The sequence below is a fragment of the Oryctolagus cuniculus genome, chromosome 10, assembly GCF_964237555.1.
Source record: "Oryctolagus cuniculus chromosome 10, mOryCun1.1, whole genome shotgun sequence".
In the NCBI taxonomy this organism is placed as follows: domain Eukaryota; kingdom Metazoa; phylum Chordata; class Mammalia; order Lagomorpha; family Leporidae; genus Oryctolagus; species Oryctolagus cuniculus.
The window spans coordinates 117,757,677-117,777,003 of NC_091441.1; the positions used below are offsets into that span (position 1 = coordinate 117,757,677).

At 61.3% G+C, this 19,327-nt stretch overlaps 1 protein-coding gene across 2 annotated transcripts; it reads left to right on the top strand.

Annotated features, from left to right (window-relative positions):
• Positions 1–1,122: 1,122 nt before the first annotated feature.
• OXTR (oxytocin receptor) lies at positions 1,123–18,582 on the top strand. Of its 2 annotated transcripts, XM_008273575.4 has the most exons (3): positions 1,123–4,709; positions 5,264–6,339; positions 16,140–18,582. In XM_008273575.4, the coding sequence occupies exons 2-3, from the start codon at positions 5,403–5,405 to the stop codon at positions 16,385–16,387; spliced, it is 1,185 nt and encodes a 394-aa protein (XP_008271797.1). In that variant the 5' UTR covers positions 1,123–4,709; positions 5,264–5,402; the 3' UTR covers positions 16,388–18,582.
• The last annotated feature ends 745 nt before the right edge of the window (positions 18,583–19,327 follow it).

The following is a 19,327-nucleotide window of genomic DNA, read 5'->3' on the forward strand; positions in this document are numbered from 1 at the left end:
TTTGGGGAGGAACGTTTTCCACTCTCAATTTCCAGGCTACCTTTTAACCGATCTGACTCCTCACAAGAGAATGGACCCTAACTTCGTTGGGGAGCCGGGCGGCGATCGCTCTGGCTGCTTCATGCTGAAAAGCGGTGTCACAGGGACCGGGAGTCGAGGCGGGTTCCAGCAGGGCCCCTCCTTCCGTTTAGCCTTAGTCCTTGATAGACACCTGCCTGCTCCTGTCCCTGCATCCATGTCCTGTGATTTCTTCAGAGGGGCTCTCTGCTGAGTCGCAAGGTCTTCCAGGTTTTACAGCTGTTGCGATTTGTGCTTCCAAAATGCACCCCTGCACCCCGCAGTTAGCAGGAGCCCCACACTTTCACCCTCTCTAGGCCAGCAGGTGGAAAATGCTGCTTCACTTGCTTCAAGCTCAGGGTCTCGGCAGAGCGTGTTGGGGGTCCCTGGATGGTGGTGTGTGTGTGTGTGTGCGCGCGCACATGCACCATGACTCGCACCAGGGATGCCATGTCACAGCCCGTTGTGTGCCAGCTGCTTCGTTGTGTCCTCTGTTGATCAGACGTCAGAATTACAGAAAGTTAGAGCTGCAAGGGGCCTCGGAGGTGGTGCACCACCCCCACTTCACGGAGGGGAAACAGGCCCAGGGTGGATGGGGGGGACCTGTCTGCAGTCACACGGAGCAGCTCCGTCCTTGGTGGCATTGCAACAGGGGTTCCGGGCTTCCTGCTTCCTTTGATTTCTCACTCCTGAGGAGTGTGGCCGGCCAGGTTCCGCTCGGCCTCTGAACCACTGGTCCCGCCCCTCGCTGCTGTGCCGGTGGAGGTCTCCCCATCGAGCCCACAGTAGGTGCTTTAGAGCATACTGATTGCTTGGTGAGTGTCGGGGCATCGCAGGGGAGAGGAAATGGCTTGTGCTGTCACGCACGCCCGCCCAGTGCCTCAGGAAGAGAGGCAGACTGCTGCTGGGACTTTTCCAGGAAGAAATGACTTTCTTATTTTTTAATGAAAAAGAAAAATGGGTAGGCCTTCAGCCGGATGGGGGAGGTGAGAGCCGGGCTGCCTGGGCTTGAGATGTCTGTCTGGTGAGGGCCAGTGGCTGGAATTCCCTTTGGCCCCCGGGCAGAGATGGCCTGATAGGAGAGCCTGTTTCCTTGGAGTGTTTGGGGGTAAACCTGGGCTGAGCTCTGGGGCACTCACTCCTAGGCTGAGCTCCGGGGCACTCACTCCCCGGGGCTGTCTCAGGGCTGTAATTCTCTCTGCTCCCTCCCTGCCCTCTCCTCTCCCTCTCCCAGGAGCCCTTGCAGCTTTCATCCCCAGAGCACTGTCAGGGCTGCTCAAGCCTTTCACGGTCATGGGGGCACCTTGCCACGGGGACCCCTTTCCAGCTAGCTCAGTCCTGCCTGGATGCCCACAGCAGCTCTTTGATCGGTGGTCCTGGGACACTTGTCCTGCTGGTGGGTCACCTCCCACCTTCCCTGAGCCCCCTCGACGCTTCCTTGGACTCCTAGAAGAGGAAGCACAGTCCCTCCAACTTCTGCCAGGTCTGGGGGACCTGGTCCCTGCCGACCCCTGCAGGCTCCTCCTGTGCCTGCTGCGGCCAGCGGTGAGCCCTGGGCAGGCGCCTGGGCCTCTCCGAGCCTGCTTCCTCTCCTGTGAGATAGGTACGCGCCAGCTTGCCACTCTCCACTCCTAGGCCCCCGGCCCCGCAAGGAGCGACCAAGTCCACAGATGTGGATTCGCAGCTAACCTGTTCTCCTGCAAGAGGGCAGCCTGCTTTTAATCCCAGCTCTGTCATTTCCAAGGGTGCTTTTGCTCTCCGGTGTGTCCTGTTGAGCTTCAGTCTAGGCTGCAGCCTCTGCCCATGGAGAGTGCATGCTGCCTGCCCGCCCATTTGTGCATGGTCAGCAGACTGTGTGGCCAAGGATTTAGAAGCCTCAGCTTCGTCTCTGCCATCACATCTTTGGGGCACAGCGGTCTTCCCGTGTGCATCACACACGTCCTCAAACAGCCCTCCTCCTGCTCCATTCCAGGAAGCAAAGATACGATCCCGCAGATGCATTTTCTAAGCAATGTTCTCAGGCAATCTGTCATTTTCCCAACACCTTGTTAGCGGGAGGTATGTACGAGAGGCAGATGGTAACACATACCAGACTGTGACGGATGCATGCGACTGGTTCTAGGCACTTGTGACAGATCCAGGAGACAGCACATCGGTGGTAGGGGCTGGCTTCCCTGGGCCCAGGTGGTCAGGCAGGCTGTGTCGACGAGGTGCAGAGAGAGGTCCTGCCATAGCGCCAGGGTTCAGTGGAGTCGCACTCCTTGTCTGGCACAGTGACACACACACACACACACACACACACACACAGCTGAACTGGAAAGTCCAGAGACTGACCTGAGAAGGTGTAGAGGATGGAGGCCCCTCCCCCACCACATGCCCTCAGCAGCTCCAGCCTGGGTCTCCAGTTCTCCCGGTCCCTCTCAGTTCATCTTCTGTGTGGCTACCGCAGCGCCCCTGACGCCGGGTAATTCACAGACTTCAGAATTCAGGTCCATGATCCTGGAGGCTGAGATGGCTACGTGCACCGTGCCAGCACCTGCTCACCGCCTGGTCACATCCTAACGTGGGGGGAGGCGTGTGGCCAGCACAGGGCCCTCTTCCTCCTCGTACGAAGCTGCTCCTGCCATCCGGGGGCCACCCTCAGGCCCTCATCCCTGGGACTCACACACAGTGTGAAGATGAAGCTTCCAGCGCAGGAACTCTCAGACCATAGCCCTGTGCTCCCCACAGCCCCCAGGGTGCTGCCCGGCTTACCGTCCTCCTGCCCGCCGTCCCCAAACCCCAGCCATCGCTGCGCCGTCACCTCCGTCGTTTTCGTGCCATCAGACTTCCCCCTTGCCGAAATGGCAATTGATGACACAGAGCAGGAGGAGAACGGAAGCTGCTCCTCTTTGTGTTCGATTTCAACACCAGCAGGTGTTGAGTCGCCAGGGAACCTGCTCACTCCTTGCCACGTTTGGGGAGTGTGGAGCCACAACGTGAACCCCAGTCTCCTTGGCAGGTTTCAGGCCGTTCCACACCCACGGGTGTTGGTTAAGCATCAGAGATGGCCCAGGCACCGGCGGTGCCTCCCAGTGGCTGGCAGCGTCTGCCCCCACCATGCCTTCCCGTCTGCACCTCCCTGAGAAGTGCTCTTTTAGTTCCGGGTCTGGGAGAGCCCACCCTTGAGCCTTACCCTCCAGCTGTGAGACCAGTCTGGCACTCCTCCCACCCCCACTCGTGTGTTCCTCATCTTCGCCCTGGGGATGTGTGAGGAGGTAGGGGCAGGTCTCGCTGGCTGTTGGAGTTCTCAGGGGAGCCCCAGGACAGACCCTCTCCCTTCCCTGCCTGGATTCGGCACACACTGAGAAGTAACTCAGCAGAGAGGGACCATGTTGTCATTTTTTTTTTTAATCGGATGAAGGCAGGTCAGAGAACTCAGCTTTCGGGTGAGACCTGCGTGTTCTTGCTGAGTGATCCGGAATCAGGCATTGTTACCTGTGCGCAGGTGAGCCCCTGGGCTGCTTGGCATCCTAACAGCGGCTTTGCCAGGAGAAGGTGCGGGCTGGGCTCTGCCCGCCCAGGATTTTACTCCCTAAATTCCCTGTCAGGGGTTCTTGTGGGCTGTTCACTCCTTAGCCAAAGGTGTCGATGTGGATTCAGGTGGCTTACTGCGCACAGGCTGTCTGGGCCGGCATTCTCTGGTTACCTGCAGGCAGACTGATGCCCAGAGAAAAGAAAGGATGCACTCAAGGTCAATTACTCTCCTTGGTTCACGCGTGATACAGCTCCCAAGGGTGGGGACCCTGAGCCAACCCCGGGCCGCTGGGGACGCTCCCGGCTCCAGCCCGGCTCTGTTTTCTCTCCGGATGATTAAAAGAGAGAGACAGAAATGGCAGGAGGAAATGGCTCACTTAATACATAATAAAAAGCACTGTTCAGTTTTGAATCCTAGCTTTTTTTTTCTGCCTTCATTGTTAGCCAATGCAAATCAGTGCGGGGAGGGGTGGGTTTTGGAGCAGGAGGGAAATGCGGCGGTGGCGAGGCTGTCTCCTGCGTCTCACTTTGGAGCCTGGCGAGCCCCAGCCTCCTGCAGATCCCGCCCGACCCTCTGCTGGGCAACGTTAGGCGGGCGAGCGAGCTGCTGAAGGCAGCTGGGGTGGGACCAGCCCCGCGCAGGTGCGACTTTGTCAGCATATCGCAAGGCACCGACCGAGCCTCCGGCTTCCCCGAAAGCGCCGCGAGCTTGAGCCCAGGGAGGAGGAGAGAGGGCGGGTTGGTGACGAGTGGTCACCCGCTCGGGCGCACGTGCGTGCTCTGCGAGACCGGCCCGCTCCGTGCCGCGGGGACCAGCCTGGGCGCGCAGGGGTAGCGCGGTCTGCACGGCCGGGCCCCGCCCCCTAGCGGGGCCCCGTGGCTCCGCAGCCTTGCCCCGCTGCATTAAAGCCGCCACCGGCGACCGCGCTGCGCTTCCTCAAGCGCTCCGTCCGCACCCGGCGGCCAGCAGGGCTTCCGGCCAGGGGCTTCCAGCCGCGCCTCGGGATCCCTGCACGGAATCCCCTGAGGGCGCCTGCCGCAGCCTTCCCAACCCCGGCAGGGAACGCACACGTCCATCGGGGCCAAGTCCCCGTGCCGCCACCTCGAGGATAGCCTGCGGACGGACGCGGTGCAAGGTAGCTGGGTCCAGCGCTCGGGCGGCTGGGACCTCAGGGGAGGCGGCGGGGAGCCCTGCGCGCTTGGAGCAGCGCGCAGGGTCCCCCGAGAGGGTGCAAAGCATGCGTGGTGGAGATGTGGAGTGCTCGATGGTCGGGGCCACAGAAGCGCGCCCGCTTCCTCGGAGACCAAGGGTGGCCGAAGAACCCCGCGGGGCCAGCTGGCTCTGAGGTTTTCCAGGTTCAGGGCGCGAGGGGCTGAGCGTCCTGGACCCGAAGGTCCCAAGCGGGGCTCTCTGGGGATTTCCGGAGGAAGGTTTGCTAGCAGTGTCCTGTTGTGGAGGGCTGCGGGGTCCCCGCATGCAGCAGCCGAGGGTGGGCTGGGGCTTCCCTAGGGAGGGCGCTGTGGTGCGAGCCCCAGTCCCAAAGGATGCCCCCTCCCCAATGGAAGCGGCTCAGGGCTTTCTCAGAGGGGACTTGTGGGGTGGCAGCTATGCCCTGAACTCCCCGGTTATTTGGGGACAGGTGCGGCCCATGCGCACACCGTCTCATGACCCCCCCCTCCTTTGTTTCAGGGCGGGATCCAGCTGAGCGGCCCGCGGGGTCTCCGGAAAAGGGGCCGGAGCGCCCCGGGCCCTCGGGGGCTGCTGTCGGGCGCCACAAACTTAAAGGGCCCGAAGGCCGGGGGCGCACACGGCGGCGGCGGCCGTGGGCATGGAGGGCGCGCTGGTGGCCAACTGGAGCACGGAGGCGGTGGGCGCGAGTGCGGTGTCTCCGGGGACTACGGAGAACGGCACGGTCGGGCCGCCGCAGCGCAACGAGGCCCTAGCGCGCGTGGAGGTGGCCGTGCTGTGCCTCATCCTCTTCCTGGCGCTGAGCGGGAACGTGTGCGTGCTGCTGGCGCTGCGCACCACGCGCCACAAGCACTCGCGCCTCTTCTTCTTCATGAAGCACCTGAGCATTGCCGACCTGGTGGTGGCCGTGTTCCAGGTGTTGCCGCAGCTGCTGTGGGACATCACCTTCCGCTTCTACGGGCCCGACCTGCTGTGCCGCCTCGTCAAGTACCTGCAGGTGGTGGGCATGTTTGCCTCCACCTACATGCTGCTGCTCATGTCGCTGGACCGCTGCCTGGCCATCTGCCGGCCGCTGCGCACGCTGCGCCGCCGCACCGACCGCCTCGCGGTGCTCGCCACGTGGCTCGGCTGCCTGGTGGCCAGCGCGCCGCAGGTGCACATCTTCTCGCTGCGCGAGGTGGCCGAGGGCGTCTTTGACTGCTGGGCGGTCTTCATCCAGCCCTGGGGGCCCAAGGCCTACGTCACGTGGATCACGCTCGCCGTCTACATCGTGCCCGTCATCGTGCTGGCCGCCTGCTACGGCCTCATCAGCTTCAAGATCTGGCAGAACCTGCGGCTCAAGACGCTGGCGGCGGCCGCGGCGGCCGCGGGGCCCGAGGGGGCAGCGGCTGCCGCGGCGGCGGGCGGCGCAGAGCGCGCAGCCCTGGCGCGGGTCAGCAGCGTGAAGCTCATTTCCAAGGCCAAGATCCGCACGGTCAAGATGACCTTCATCATCGTGCTGGCCTTCATCGTGTGCTGGACGCCATTCTTTTTCGTGCAGATGTGGAGCGTCTGGGATGCTGACGCGCCCAAGGAAGGTAGCGCCTGGCGCACCAGGGACCTGGTGGAGGGAGCTGGTGGGCGGGGCCTGCAGGGTTCCCGGGGACAGGCGGGGACCCCCCTGTGCTGGGGCAGGCGGCTCTGAGTCCCGGCTGTACTAGGCTCCTGGTGGATGAGCTGAGCTTCAACTCACCGCTCTGTCAAGTGGCAATGAACGTTCCACACCCCGCCACGCAGTGGGGGAAAAACACGGGTGAAGCCCTTGCTTGGCCGGGTGGGGGCTGCGCATGGTTGAGGACCAGGAGGTGCAGGTAACCCCTCTGCCCGGCCGGGCTAAGCAGTGGGGCAGGTAAGTTTCCAACCACACCTTGCTCAAGCTCCGGCTTTAAGTCCATCCTCAGTGGAGCCGGCGCTTTTAGGGTTGGGGTGAGGGCAGCCTGGGAAGGGGGAGCCGGACATCCAGCCAGGCGCTGAGAAGGGACCTGGAAGGCACCGCTGGAGAAAGAGCAGAACCCCGAGACCTCAGCTGGCGGGTTGGAGGCCTCAGGGCCGGGTGCCCAGGAAGGGCACTGCTTCGACCTGCGGCAAGAGGAGGGAGCTGGGCAGGTACCTGCCGGCACGGGGGGGGGGGGGGCGGCAGGTGGTCTCGGGGGGTGGGGATGTGCCTTCCAGCTTGGAGGGCAGCTGAGGACAGGGCTCGCGGTGGGGCTCCAGTTCTTGGGCCAAGTCAGAGAGCACCCCGGGCTCGGGTGCTTGTGGCTGGAGCCTGGCAGCTGGCCCTAAGAGTTGGAGCTGCTTTGTGCTCACCCTGCTCTGATCCCTGCAGGAAGCCACATACACCCCCCCCCCCCCCCCCCCCCCGCTCACACGAGCAGAGTGTTGGTGGCCGGGCCACCTGCTGTTCGATATTCACTGAACCTAGCCTGACACCGCCGCTGTGCAGCCCCCGGCCACGCCCTACCCAGGGCTGTCAGGGCCAGACCAGCGAAGGCAGTGAGAACCCTCCCAGGAAGAACAGGGTGCGGTGGGCGCCACACCGACACTGCAAGGGATCAGGGACACTTCCTGCCTGGCCCGGACCCCTGGACCCCCCAGGCACATGTGCAGGGGCAGTGTGGGCCCCCAGCCGGCTGGGGTTTGGAGGCTTCTCTGCCACCCTAGACGGTGTGTCCTGGAGCGAGTTACATCACCTGTCTGAGCCCCAGTTTCTGCCCTGGGTGATGAGGTAGCAGAGTCTGCCCCGTGGGGCTGTGAGGGTGAAAGGGCGTGGCCGTGGCTCCTGGGGCCACCTGGCCCTCGTCACTGTTCTCGCCTGCTCTAGCCTACATGTTCAAAGTTTGGTGTGCATTCTTGGAGTTGGCTTTAGGCATCCAGGCAGCTGAGGAGGGGGGTGGGTCAGTCGGGGGTCGCAGCAGAGCCTCCTGGACAATAGATGGGGTGTCCAGGGGTGAGGAGCCTGTGGACTTGGAGGGTCCCATCCCTCCTGTCCTGCTCACAGATGTGTGCCAGGTTCCTCTGCACGGGCATCTCCACCAGTGCTTGTTAAAGCCATAGAGTATGGGGTGGGGGGAGCTATAGGAGACGGGACAGAGTGGGTGTGAGGGAGGTGACACAGGGGGAACAGGGCAGAGTCTCCCTCCAACAAGACAAACCTTGGAGGGGGGAAGTGAGCACCCACCCTGGGGGCAGCCGACACCCACCAGGCGTTGGGCCAGGAGGCAGGCACGAGGCCCGGGGGCTTCGCTGAGTGTGCACTGAGCTCCCAGCCCTCCCTGCCGGGGTGGCCCTGGGGACCCCCGTGGGCTTGTGCACCTCCCCTTCCCCTGGATGTGTGCTGGTTGGGGGGCACGCCCCTTGCAGGGGCTGCTAGTCAGGTGCTTGCCGCTGCAAGCAGCCGTGGTGGTGGGTGGGTGGGTGGGGGGCCTGAGACGGCCATGGAGCACCCTCCAGCGGCACTGGTGGGACTGAATCCTTGCTGAGCGGATGGCGGACCAGGGATTTGGCACACTCGCCTGAGTCAGCACTTGGCAGTCCCAGCTCCTGGCGAACGCTGGTGCTTTCTCTTCAGATCTCTGCCCCCAGGTGACTTCATCCCCTCCCCCAGACAGCAAGAAAAAAAAACACCATCTGTTGGGTGAGGCTCTGCTGTATGTTTTTGCAGCCTGATGGACGGCGGGTGGGGTGGGGGTTGGGAGAGCCTGGAAAGGGCTGGGCGCTCACTCGGACTCCACCAGACCTGGGGCGGGTCAGGAGCTGCTGGGCCCAGCCTCCAGCCCCAGGGGCCGTGGAGGGAGAGCAGCACGCGCCCTCTCTCGAGGTCTGACCCTGCTCCCGTCTGTTGCATGGAGGGCGTGTCTCTGGTTGGGCTCTGGCCCCGGGTCCTCACATAGGGGCTTCCCCACGCGGGCGTTTTTCCCGGGGTGCTCTGCGTTCAGTTCAACTCCGTGTCTCCCGGGCCACTCCCCGTGTGCACCGACTCCGTCTCCCCACTCTGGGGCTTTCCATTCCTGTCGCCACCTTATGGGGTGGAGCTTGAGTTTTCAACTTTGCCACGCTCGATGTCATTGGCCAGGTAGCCTGTGTCGAGCACACGTGTGTGCGTGCATGTGTTTCTGCACATGCATGAGTGCAGGTGTGAATGTGCTTTCTGTGCATGCGTGTGAAGGTGTGTGGGGGCTAGGCAGGTGGCAGGGGGAGGGGCCACCCTGCACATTGCACGCTACTTAGCGTCCCCTGGTCTCCACCTACTCAGGTCCCCTGCAGACATTGCTGGGTGTCCCCTAAGGGGCAGATCTGCTCCTGACTGGGGACCACTGGTTTGGTCCCCCTAGCCTGGACTGGTCGCTGGCACATGAGCACACCCTGCCTCCTCTGCCCTGGGGGGCCAGCCTTCCCGGGGTCCCCTGAGCAGGGCCTGAGGACCTACATGTTCCTGTGATTTCCTGCAGCTGTGCTGCCTTAGTGCCCACACTGACACTGTTCCCACCGTGGTCCGCAGTGGGGACCCAGCCTCGGGAGCCCAAGTCCGCTCTGTGGGCAGCCTCTCCTGCCATGATCTGTGGGAACAGCACTCCCGGGAGCTGGGCTGGGCAGCCTCCTCCTGTGCCCCCCGGAACGCTGTGTCTGCTCCAGTCCTTCTGCTCATGCCGTCGGGAGAGGGCGCCCAGAGCCTTCTCCAGCACTCTGTGGCCAGCAGCTGGGGACTGTCGCACCAAGACTGCTTGGAGCTCTGGCTGCGCCTGCTGACCCACGTTCTGCCGGCGTGGGGCTTGTGGAGCAGACATGCTGACCCTGCCCGCAACAGCTGGGGGTCCTGGGTAATAAGCAGGGAGCCTGTGAGGGTGGGAGGGGTGGAATGTGGCTGCAAGGCCCCAGGGCTCCCTAGGACATCTGCTTTTAAAGAGGAATTCAGTCGGTGCCAGGGTCCTGGGGTGGACGTCCTATAGAGCACCAGCTGCTATTAGCAAAGGGGCTGTGGTGGGGTGGAGGTGGGAGGTGCTGGATTCAGGAATGCAGAGGGTGGAGGGAAGCAGACGTCCTGCTGGGTGGAGACAGAGGGGCAGGGTTTGCCAGCGCCTCCTTTGTGCCCTGCCGGGAGCTGGTGCTTCTGCCCCTGGACGTTGGTTGGTGCCGCGGTCCTTGGCGCACACCTCGCCGTTGCCCTTGCTTGTCCTGTCCCCCTGCCTTTCTCTGCACCTGACCTTGATGCCTGCATGTGAGCTGCACCATGGTCCAGTCGTGGAGCAGGGAGCTGGTCTTCCCACTTCTCCCGCGTGCTCGTGGCACTGGGACTTCTCATCTGCTGAGTTCACGTGGCAGTTCCAGTTACCAGTCACTGCCAGCAGCCAGGGCAGGGCTGGAAAGGGGGCAGAACCCCCAGCCAGGGGTAAACACGAGTCACCGCCAGAGGACTGGCCCCGAGTGTTCACTTAGTAAACTCTGGGGATGCCCCAAGGAAGCATCAGTTGATCCTGGAGAAAAAAAATTCCAGGAGGATTCCAGAGAGGCAGCAACATTTGAAAAGGACTTGGAAGTACAGGCAGGAGCCTGCTACGCAGGAAGCACACGCGTGTTCCGTGTGGAGACCCCGAACGGTTTCCGTGTTCTCTTCCCCTTGGTCCCTGTGGGCTGCGATGCTGCCAGTTACAAGGAGGCATCTCAGGTCTTACCGTGCACACGAACCACCCGGACACCCGGTGGAAATGCAGGCTGTCACTCAGCAGGCGGAGAGCGGGGCCCCAGGGTCTGTGCTGCGGGTGGGCACACAGAGGAGGCCTCTTGGGATGTCCGGGCAGCCGCCCACTGAGCACACTTAACTAGCTTTCCTGTGCTGTCTGTTCTGTGAAGACCCACTGTGTGTGTGTGCACTGTAAGACCCCTGTGCGTGTATGTGAGAGACTCCCCGTGCACGCATGCCCACGTACCCCACGTCGGCCGCGAGGTCCCAACCCTCCGAGGAAGAAGATGGGCTGGTGTTTGCTGGAAGGCCCTGGCTTTTCTCCTCCCCCAGTGACTATGCCCGAGGCCCGGCCCTGGGAGGTGGGCATGTCCACCAGCCGTGAGCGGCGCCCAAAGCAGCAAATTCAGCTTCCTCTTGACCTGGCCGCATCTGCGGTGGTCATACCTGTGTGGCTTTCAGGAAATGAAGTCATCTGTGCCCCTTCAGTTCTGTGAAAAGAAGGCGCCGTAGCGTGTGCTAGGACCCTGTCTTCATGTACGCATGCATTAGATAGTAATGTTTAGAAAGCCTTGTGCTGGGGCCTGGCTCCCAAGTGCCCACGCTGTCCCTGTGACCACGAAGGCTTCCACCACATTCCTCACTCTGCAGGGGAAGGCGCCAGCGGCTGGGAGCAGCCCCGTGCCTGGTGTTTGTGCGTGGGACGTGTTGGCTGCCTCGGGGACAGCACAGCCCGAGAGGCCGCGGCCACCTGCCCCACAGCTGTTCCCGGCTAATTTGAGCCTTCAGTGCCTGCCTGGGGAAAGCGGTGCTGGGAAGGCCGGGCCCAGGAGCGGCTGGGGCACGAGGGGTGACAGGCGGGGGCGGGCCTGGTACACCCCGGGCTTGCAGGGCCCCGGCCTCCCACCCCACGGCGGATTCCTGTCCCCTGGTGCAGGGGTAGCCAGCAGGTGCCCTTTGCCTTGGGGCTCTGCTCCTCGGCTCAGGGCCCTGTCTCGGCGTGGAGGAGCCCCAGGGAGATCTCGCTGAGCCCCAGCCTGCCCGCCCGCCAGCCCCCGCGTTCCACAACTCCTGCTTAGCACTGTGCTCATCTTTCCTCCTCTTGTTCCCTTGCAGGAGGGGGCTCCGTGGGTGTGTACGGGGGTCTCCAGGACCTGCCGGGAGCACAGGAGTCGGGGTGCAGAGGTGGGGGCTCAGGGCAGGGTTCCAGAGAGCCTGTCTGCAGCCTGGTGCACTCTGGGGGCTCCGTGCTGGGGGCTGGTGCATGGGAGAGACGTGACCAGAGCCGGCTGCTCCCGCGGAGCCCCTCCCCGCCCCCCCCCCCCCCCCAGCTCTGCCCTCATCGCCCCTCTGCAGTGTCGTGGCCCTGGCGGAGTTAAGATTTTCCCAGGTGGAGAGTAGACAATGTACCCAGTTCAGGGGCTCTGGGCTTGGATGCTGTTGTTGTTATTATTATTGAGAAAAGTGGCCCAGCGGGATTCCCACAAAGCACTGTGGTGCGTGGCATCTCGCTCCTGTCACTCATCATCGTCATCGCCTGAGTCAACACGTGACCTCGCACACGGCCCTTGTCCACGGTTTCCAAAAAACTCTGCCTCTTCTGCAGGTCCTGTGTCCCCTCTGTGCTGTGGATGGGGACGCCGAGGCTCGCGGTCGGCGCAGGGGCAGAGGGTGCTGGGGCCGGAGGGTGGCCTCAGGCATTCCTATGTGGATCCTCCCTCCCACCAGGGCCGGCTGCTCTGCCGCTGTCTCTGAGCCGTGTCCTCCCCTGGGCGACCCCAGAGAAGGTGCAGGCCTCCCCCAGCCGCTCTCTGGGTTTGCTATCGGTCCGCCCCGACTCTGCGTGCGCTGCACTTGGCAGGGGCAGGCCATTGCCACGGGGCTTGTCAGCTGGCCCGGCTCTGCAGAGCAGCCCCAGGGTGGGCACGGGGCCCGCCTTTCTGTGCTCGGGGGCTGCCGGCTCCCTCTGGCCAAAGCTGGTGTCATCAGAGGGCCTGGGCTGGGAGCAGGAGGCAGGCAGGGGGGAACGTGAGTGCCTGGGTCCTGAGGGGGTGAAGGCTGTCCATCACAAACCTGAGGCACACCTTGAAGGCTGGCTCTGCCGCGCCCCTCCAGCCTGTGCCCCGTGAGCGCCCCCTGGAGGCGTGTGTGTGTTGGAGGAAAGCAGTGGCTACGATTAGGGTTTCCATGGGGACCAGCACGAGGGCAGCTTTCCCAGCCGCCAGGGCCAGGCTGGTGCAGGAGCTGACTCGGCATTTTCGCGCTTTGTGGCCAACCCGGGACCTACGTCCGCAGGGGAAGGACAGGTGTTTCCAGGCCGCCAAGCGGGGCAGTGTGAGAAGGGGTGCTCTCACCTGGTGCCTGCTCCGTCCTTGCATCAGCCTGTTGGTTTTGGGCGCTGCTGTCTCCCCTGCCCTCCCTAAGGGTGACCCGGGAGGACGTTAGGAGCGAGCGCAGCAGGGCAGGTCTGCTAGGAAGGCCACACTGCTGGTACGGCTTTCAGAGCCAGCAGGACAGCTTCCCGATGAGCTGACACCTGCGGCCGAGCAGCCTGCCCCCCGGGCCGCCCTGGGCAGACGCTGCCGTGGGGCAGGGAGGTGGCGTTACTGTAGAGTGTAGCTGACTACAGCCTGGATCCAGACCCCCTCAGCCTGCTTCGAAACTGTCTCTCTGGCCGCGTCTCTCCTGAGGCTCCCTTCCCTGCTCTGGCCTCTGCAGCCCCTGGGTGCCCACAGGCACCCCAGCCGGGGGCCTTGATTCCTGCTGCCTCCTCCCTCTGACAGCCAGCCTTTATTTTCCTCTCCTGGCTGATGGCGGAGGCTTGACTTCCACTGCTGGGGCTCCCGTCCTTGGAGCATCAGCATGTTGCCAAAATGCGAAAGTCCATCTGTGCCCTGGCGCTTGAGAACTGGACACGGGCACTGGTTTGTGCCTGTGCCTGTCAGGTGGGTACAGGTGCAGCTCCAAGCCGCTCCCCCCGGCTGGCCCCTGAAGGCCGAAGGAACTTGGGTGCCCACTAGGAATTCATGAACTATTTAATTTTTTGCTGTTGATGCTTTGCGGAGGTTTTCTTTGTAAAACCAGGATAAAAATTAAATATACAGAGAGAGGCAGACAGCTTAAATGAGCAGATAGGATTGTCTGGGTTGAGTGCCTCTTATCCAAAGTGCTGTGGACCAGAGGTGTTTGTGGAATGCTTGTGTCTGTATAATGAGATGAGACTCAAGTGTAAACATAAAATTGATTTGTGTTTCATAGGCAGTTTATGTCTGTAGCCTGAAGGTGATGTTTATGCAGAATGTTAGTGTTCCTGTGTTTACTTGAAAGGCGGAGGGAGAGAAACAAAGACACAGACCCACAGAGATCCATCTTTGATCTGCTGGTTCGCTCTCCAGATGCCCTCAGTAACCAGGGCTGAGTCAGGCTGAAGCTGGGAGTCAGGAGCCCCATCTGGATCTCCCGTGTGCTCGGACCATCACCTGCTGGCTCCCAGGGGCGTTAGCAGGAAGCTGGCCCCGAAGCAGTGGTGATGGCAGGAATCCATGGCAGGCACTCAGCTTCGGGATGTGGGCGTCCCAAGCCATGACAACGCTGCCCTGGAAGACCCCACCCCTGCACTGAGACGGAGGCCAGGTGTGCAGCCTTCTGCTTGTGGTCATGTTAGAGCTCAAAAAGTTGGATTTTTTGGAACGTTGTGGATTTTGGACTTGAGATGAGGGATGCTCAGCCTCCACTGCCTGGCTGGGTGCAGCTAGGCGAGTCTGGGGCTTTCCTGTCCCGGTGTGAGCTGTGCACCTGCGTCTGCTGTCCTCTCATAGCTCAGTGTCCTTACCTGCTTCCCTCCCAGGCCAGCAGTTCACTTCTCGTTTTTAAAACTCTTGACTTTGACAGGTTGGTTTTGCAATTTTTGAAGACTTTTATGATTTTTAAAAGTTTCTGTTTAGTCTTGTGGATGATTTTGAATTTTATTGGTGAAATATTTCATTAGAATTTCTAAGCTTAAATTTATACACATCCGATAAGCAAATTAAATTTTTTTTTTAAAAAAAGCAAGGAATTCAGTAGTATGAAGGTCACTGAAGAAGTTGGGACAGACATGGAATTAAAAGGTTAATTTATTTTGGTACCAAAGGTATTTAAATCCTTGCATAGTTTTTTTTTTTTTTTATCATGTGTGATATCTATGGACCTTTGGAGTTGCTTGTATTATTTTTCCCCCATTAGATTTTCCTCTTTTCTATCGCTTATTATTTTGGTCTGAAGGACTAGAGTCCCCTCCTTGCTTCCTAACATCCTAAACCCTCTCTCTGGCAATCTTCTTGTTTTGGCTGTGGTTGCTTGTGTTGGTGCGACAGGTGCACCAGTTTGCTTCAGCAGTGGCTCTCAGGTGTGAGAGTGGACCAGGGCGCCCCGGGGCCGGGCAGGTACCGGAGTGGCTGAGCCCAGCCCCCAAGGGAGGGGGAGGGTATGACAACGGGGGCGAGGCCTGAGAATCTGTGTTTCTGAGGCCGTCCCTGGTGCTGTGCTGCTCTGGGGACCCCTCGGCGAAGCCCTCTCCCGGACTCCCCAGCCCCTGCCTTTGCTGCCTGCTTCTCCCGTCCGTGCTCGGAGGCCCTGCTGCCCGCTGCACCTGTTCTCCGTGTCTGGGTGCTGCCACGCTGGCGTCCGCAGGCAGGAGTCCTTCCGCAAGTCTCCATCTTGAATTCTGGATTCGGTGTTTGAGACATTTCGGTGAAAAGGCAGAAGACTCAAGGGTGTTCAGAGCCTTCTGTGGCTGCCGTTCCTCGGGGTGAGGCGGTGGACAGGGCTCGAGGCGCCTTCCGAGTTTGGGAGATGTCCCTGGCCTCATCGCTGGACAGAGGAGCCTGCGATGTATCAGGCTTAGGGAGAGTGACAGCAATCCACAGTGTTGTGCAGCTGCTTGGAGAGCTGAGGGGTCGGCTCTGCCTTCCCCCCTTGAAGCTCGAGTCTGTGACAGGCAGGGTCTTGAATTGAACCATTTCTCATCCTCCTCTTGCATGGCGCTCAGGGACGCTTCAGTGTGTGTTTCCACACGGTCAGTGTTCTCTCCTCCCTGCATGGCACCGGCCCCCCAGTAGGGCCCCGGGCATCTCAGCATCCTGCTCCTGTGCCGCCTGCCAGGGGACCGGCCACAGTGCAGTCACAGTCACACCCAGAGCCTGTGCCGGCAGCCACCGTTGATACGGGCACTCCCTGTGTCCCAGGCATGCCGGGGGGCCTGGGGTGCTTCCTGTTTGCATGGAGAGAGTGGGCACCTTGGCTTCTCATGGGTAAAGGAAGTAGCTCTAGGTGGGGCTCTGACACAAACCAGGCCCAGTAGCTTCCAGATGCTGCACTTGGGCTCTCTGGTGCTTGCTGGGTGATGGACTGGCCGGGTGCACCTGCCGGGGGGCCCACAGAGCCGGAGGAAAAGCTTTTGGTGGGAGGATGGTGGGGGCAGGGCCAGGGCTGAGCCTGGGCGCGCACTGGCGGTGGGCTGAGGGCAGGCCAGAGAGAGAGAGAGCAGAAGGAAGACTTCGTGCCTGCGTGGGTCCGCCTGGGGTCTGGGCCGTGGTCCCGGGAGGGCCGGGGCTGGGGCAGCGGCGGCTCCTATGCTGTGCAGTGATGCTCTGCTTGCCTTTCCCCCCGGCCCGCCCGCAGCCTCGGCCTTCATCATCGCCATGCTCCTGGCCAGCCTCAACAGCTGCTGCAACCCCTGGATCTACCTGCTCTTCACCGGGCACCTCTTCCAGGAACTGGTGCAGCGCTTCCTCTGCTGCTCCCCTGGCTACCGGAGAGGGGGCCGGCAGGGCGAGACCAGCGTCAGCAAGAAGAGCAACTCCTCCACCTTCGTGCTGAGCCGGCGCAGCTCCAGCCAGCGGAGCTGCTCGCAGCCCACCACCGTGTGAGCCCGCCTCGCCTGGGCTGCCCCTCGAGGCTCCGCCCACATGGGCGGGGTCAGGCTGCCCCTCGGGGCCCTGTGCGTATGTTGTAAGGTACCTGTCAGTGTGTGTCCCTCCACACCTTGGGGTGGCTTCAGTGGGGTGGGGGAGAGGTCCCTGCTGGAGACGACGGGGCACCCAGCCATCGGTCATCCCCCCGGGCTCCCCGGTGTGCTTGTAATGCTCTGACCTCATGGCTACTCTGGGTGGTGGGAGGGTTGTTTGTCCCCTAGATCTGTGACTCCGCTGTCTGCTCACTCCTTTATTCTGGGATCTTGTGGAAGGTGGAAAGGGCAAGGTTCTTGGCCACTGGGGTTGGGAGGCCCCGTATTCTGGGCTTGGGCAAAGGAGAGGGACGGGGACCTCGGGTGGGGGGTGGTGCTGCTACCCCACTGACCTCAGAGTGCATGTGGGGGCAGGGAGGGTGCCTGCGAGACCACCTGGTAGAGGGAGCTCACGGATGCTGAAGAAGGATTTGGACCAACGAAGAGGCATCTGGATTAGAAAAGAAGTGGAACCGTTTGCAAGTGAACATGATTTTGTATGTAGAAGAGGCTAAGGAACACACACACACACGCACACACACACGCACACTCCCCTCTGTTGGAGTTGACAGGCGACTGTAACGTGGTTGCGGGATGCAAGATCAGCTTGCAAAGATGGGTCATGTGTGTTCACTAGCGACGAGCACCGCGGGCCCGTTTGCACCAGCCGCAGGAAGAATTATGTAGGGATAAACTTCACAAAGGCGGGCTCCGAAAAGGCCCTGGAGGCAGACGTCGGCAAGTGCGAAGACAGCCTGTGTCGCAGCTGGACTCCGCGCCTGCCCCGGCGGCCGTGCTGCCCGGGGTGCCGTGAGGATTTACTATAATCCTGAGCGGAAGTCCTGGGGGGCTTCTTAGTTGAAATCAATGCACTGCTCCTAGAATTGAGAAGAAAGTACAAGGGATCCAGACCCGCCGAATAAACCCTGAGACGGAGCAGCACAGGCGTCGGGACCGGGAGTCCCACTGCCTGATTCGATAGTTACTCTGAAGCTACGGGCACCGGGTCAGCGTGGCAGCGGAGCACTGGACGAAGAGTGGAGCTTTGAGCCTGTCCGTCGTGCTTGGTGGATTTCGGGACAGGAGCCCAGGCAGTTCAGGGAAAGCCTGGTCTTCCGCACAAAGGATGCTGGGACGGCTGTGTATGTGTGAGAGAATGAAGCTGGACCCTCGCCTCGCTCGCCCTGTGCACCAAAGCTAACTCGGAATACATCAAAGACCCCACCGTCAGAGCCGGCAGGCTACCTCGGCACAGATCTGGGGTTAGGCGGCGGTTTCTTAGGATGCCAAAGATGCAAGAAAGCAAAGGAAAAAAAGTTGGACTTTGTGAACATTTAGAGCTTTTTGTGATGCAAAGGATGTTACCAAGACAATGCAAAGACAACCCAAAGAATGGAGGAAAATGAGTGAAAATCATGGCTCCAGAAAGTGCAAACACCTCTTACAGCCCAAGGGCAGGAAGACAAGCAAGGCAATTACGGGCGAAGGCTTTAAGGGGACATTTCTCCACAGAAGAGAGAGGACGGCCAGCGAGCTCACGAGAAGGTGCCGACCGCGTCACTCATATGGGAACTGGGCATTGGGCCCGGAATGAGGTACCGTGTCACAGCCACTGGTGGAAAGATGGCCATGGATACGTGTTGGTGTGGAGGAGCTGCTGTGGGGACCCTGCGCGTGGCCGCTGGGGCTGCGGCTGTGGACATCTGCTCAGAGTTAAACACGGAGCTCCCGGTGGCACAGAGGTGCCACGCCTTGGCCTCCACCCGTGAGAAATGCAAGCACACACATGGAACTGGTGCAGCCGCACTCATGGCACTGCGGTGTAGCCGGTAAAGCCGCTGCCCACAGGGCCAGCATCCCATAAGGGCACCACTTCGAGTCCCGGCCGCTCCACTTCCCATCCAGCTCCCTGCTAGCGTGCCTGGGAAAGCAGTGGAAGATGAGACAAGTGCTTGGGCTCCTGCACCCATGTGGGAAACTGGAATGAAGCTCCTGGCTTCAGATTGGCCAAGCTCTGGCTTCGGGTCAGCCCAGCTCTGGGTGTTGCAGCCATCTGGGGATGAACCGATGGATGGAAGACTCTCTCTCTCTCTCTCTCTCTCTCTCCCTCTCTCTCCCTCTCTCTCCCTCTCTCTCCCTCTCTCTCCCTCTCTCTCCCTCTCTCTCCCTCTCTCCCTCTCTCCCTCTCTCCCTCTCTCCCTCCCTCCCCTTCTCCCCCTCTATCCCTCCGTCCCTCCCTAATTCTACCCTTCAAATAAATAAATCTTAAAAAAAAAAAACTGTCCCAGAGTTGAGCTATCCCAAGTATCAGTCAGCCAACGAATGAGTAAATGAAACAAGGCATCAATGCTGTGAGATATTGTTCACCTGTGAAAGAAATGGAGTATTGGTTCACAGATGAACCTTAAGCACATTATGTGAGTGAAGAAGACACTTGGCCAAAAGTCCACACATTGATGGCCCGTACAGGAAATGCCCAGAACATAGGACACAGAGGCGGGGGCCGGGGGCTGGAGGCTGCGGGCACGGCGGTGACGGCCGAGGGTGTGCCTTGCGCCACTGGGTGATGAGAATGTTCTGGCATCGGTGCTGAGGCACAGTTGACAATTTACTAAAAACCACTGAACTGTGCACTTGGAAAATGAAATGTGCAGCGGCTGCACGAGGAGGTGGGCAGCGTGACGGATGGGTTCCGTGGCGTCTCCGTGTGACTCAGCAGCCCCGAGGGACCCAGTTCTACGTGAGAGGTGCTCTTTGGTGTTTTGCATTTGGGGAAAAAGGTGGCAGCCGCGGGGGTGGCCCTGCTCGGCCGCACGTGGCAGACCAACGCTTCCCCGAGGGTCTCCCTCATCAGACAGTCCCC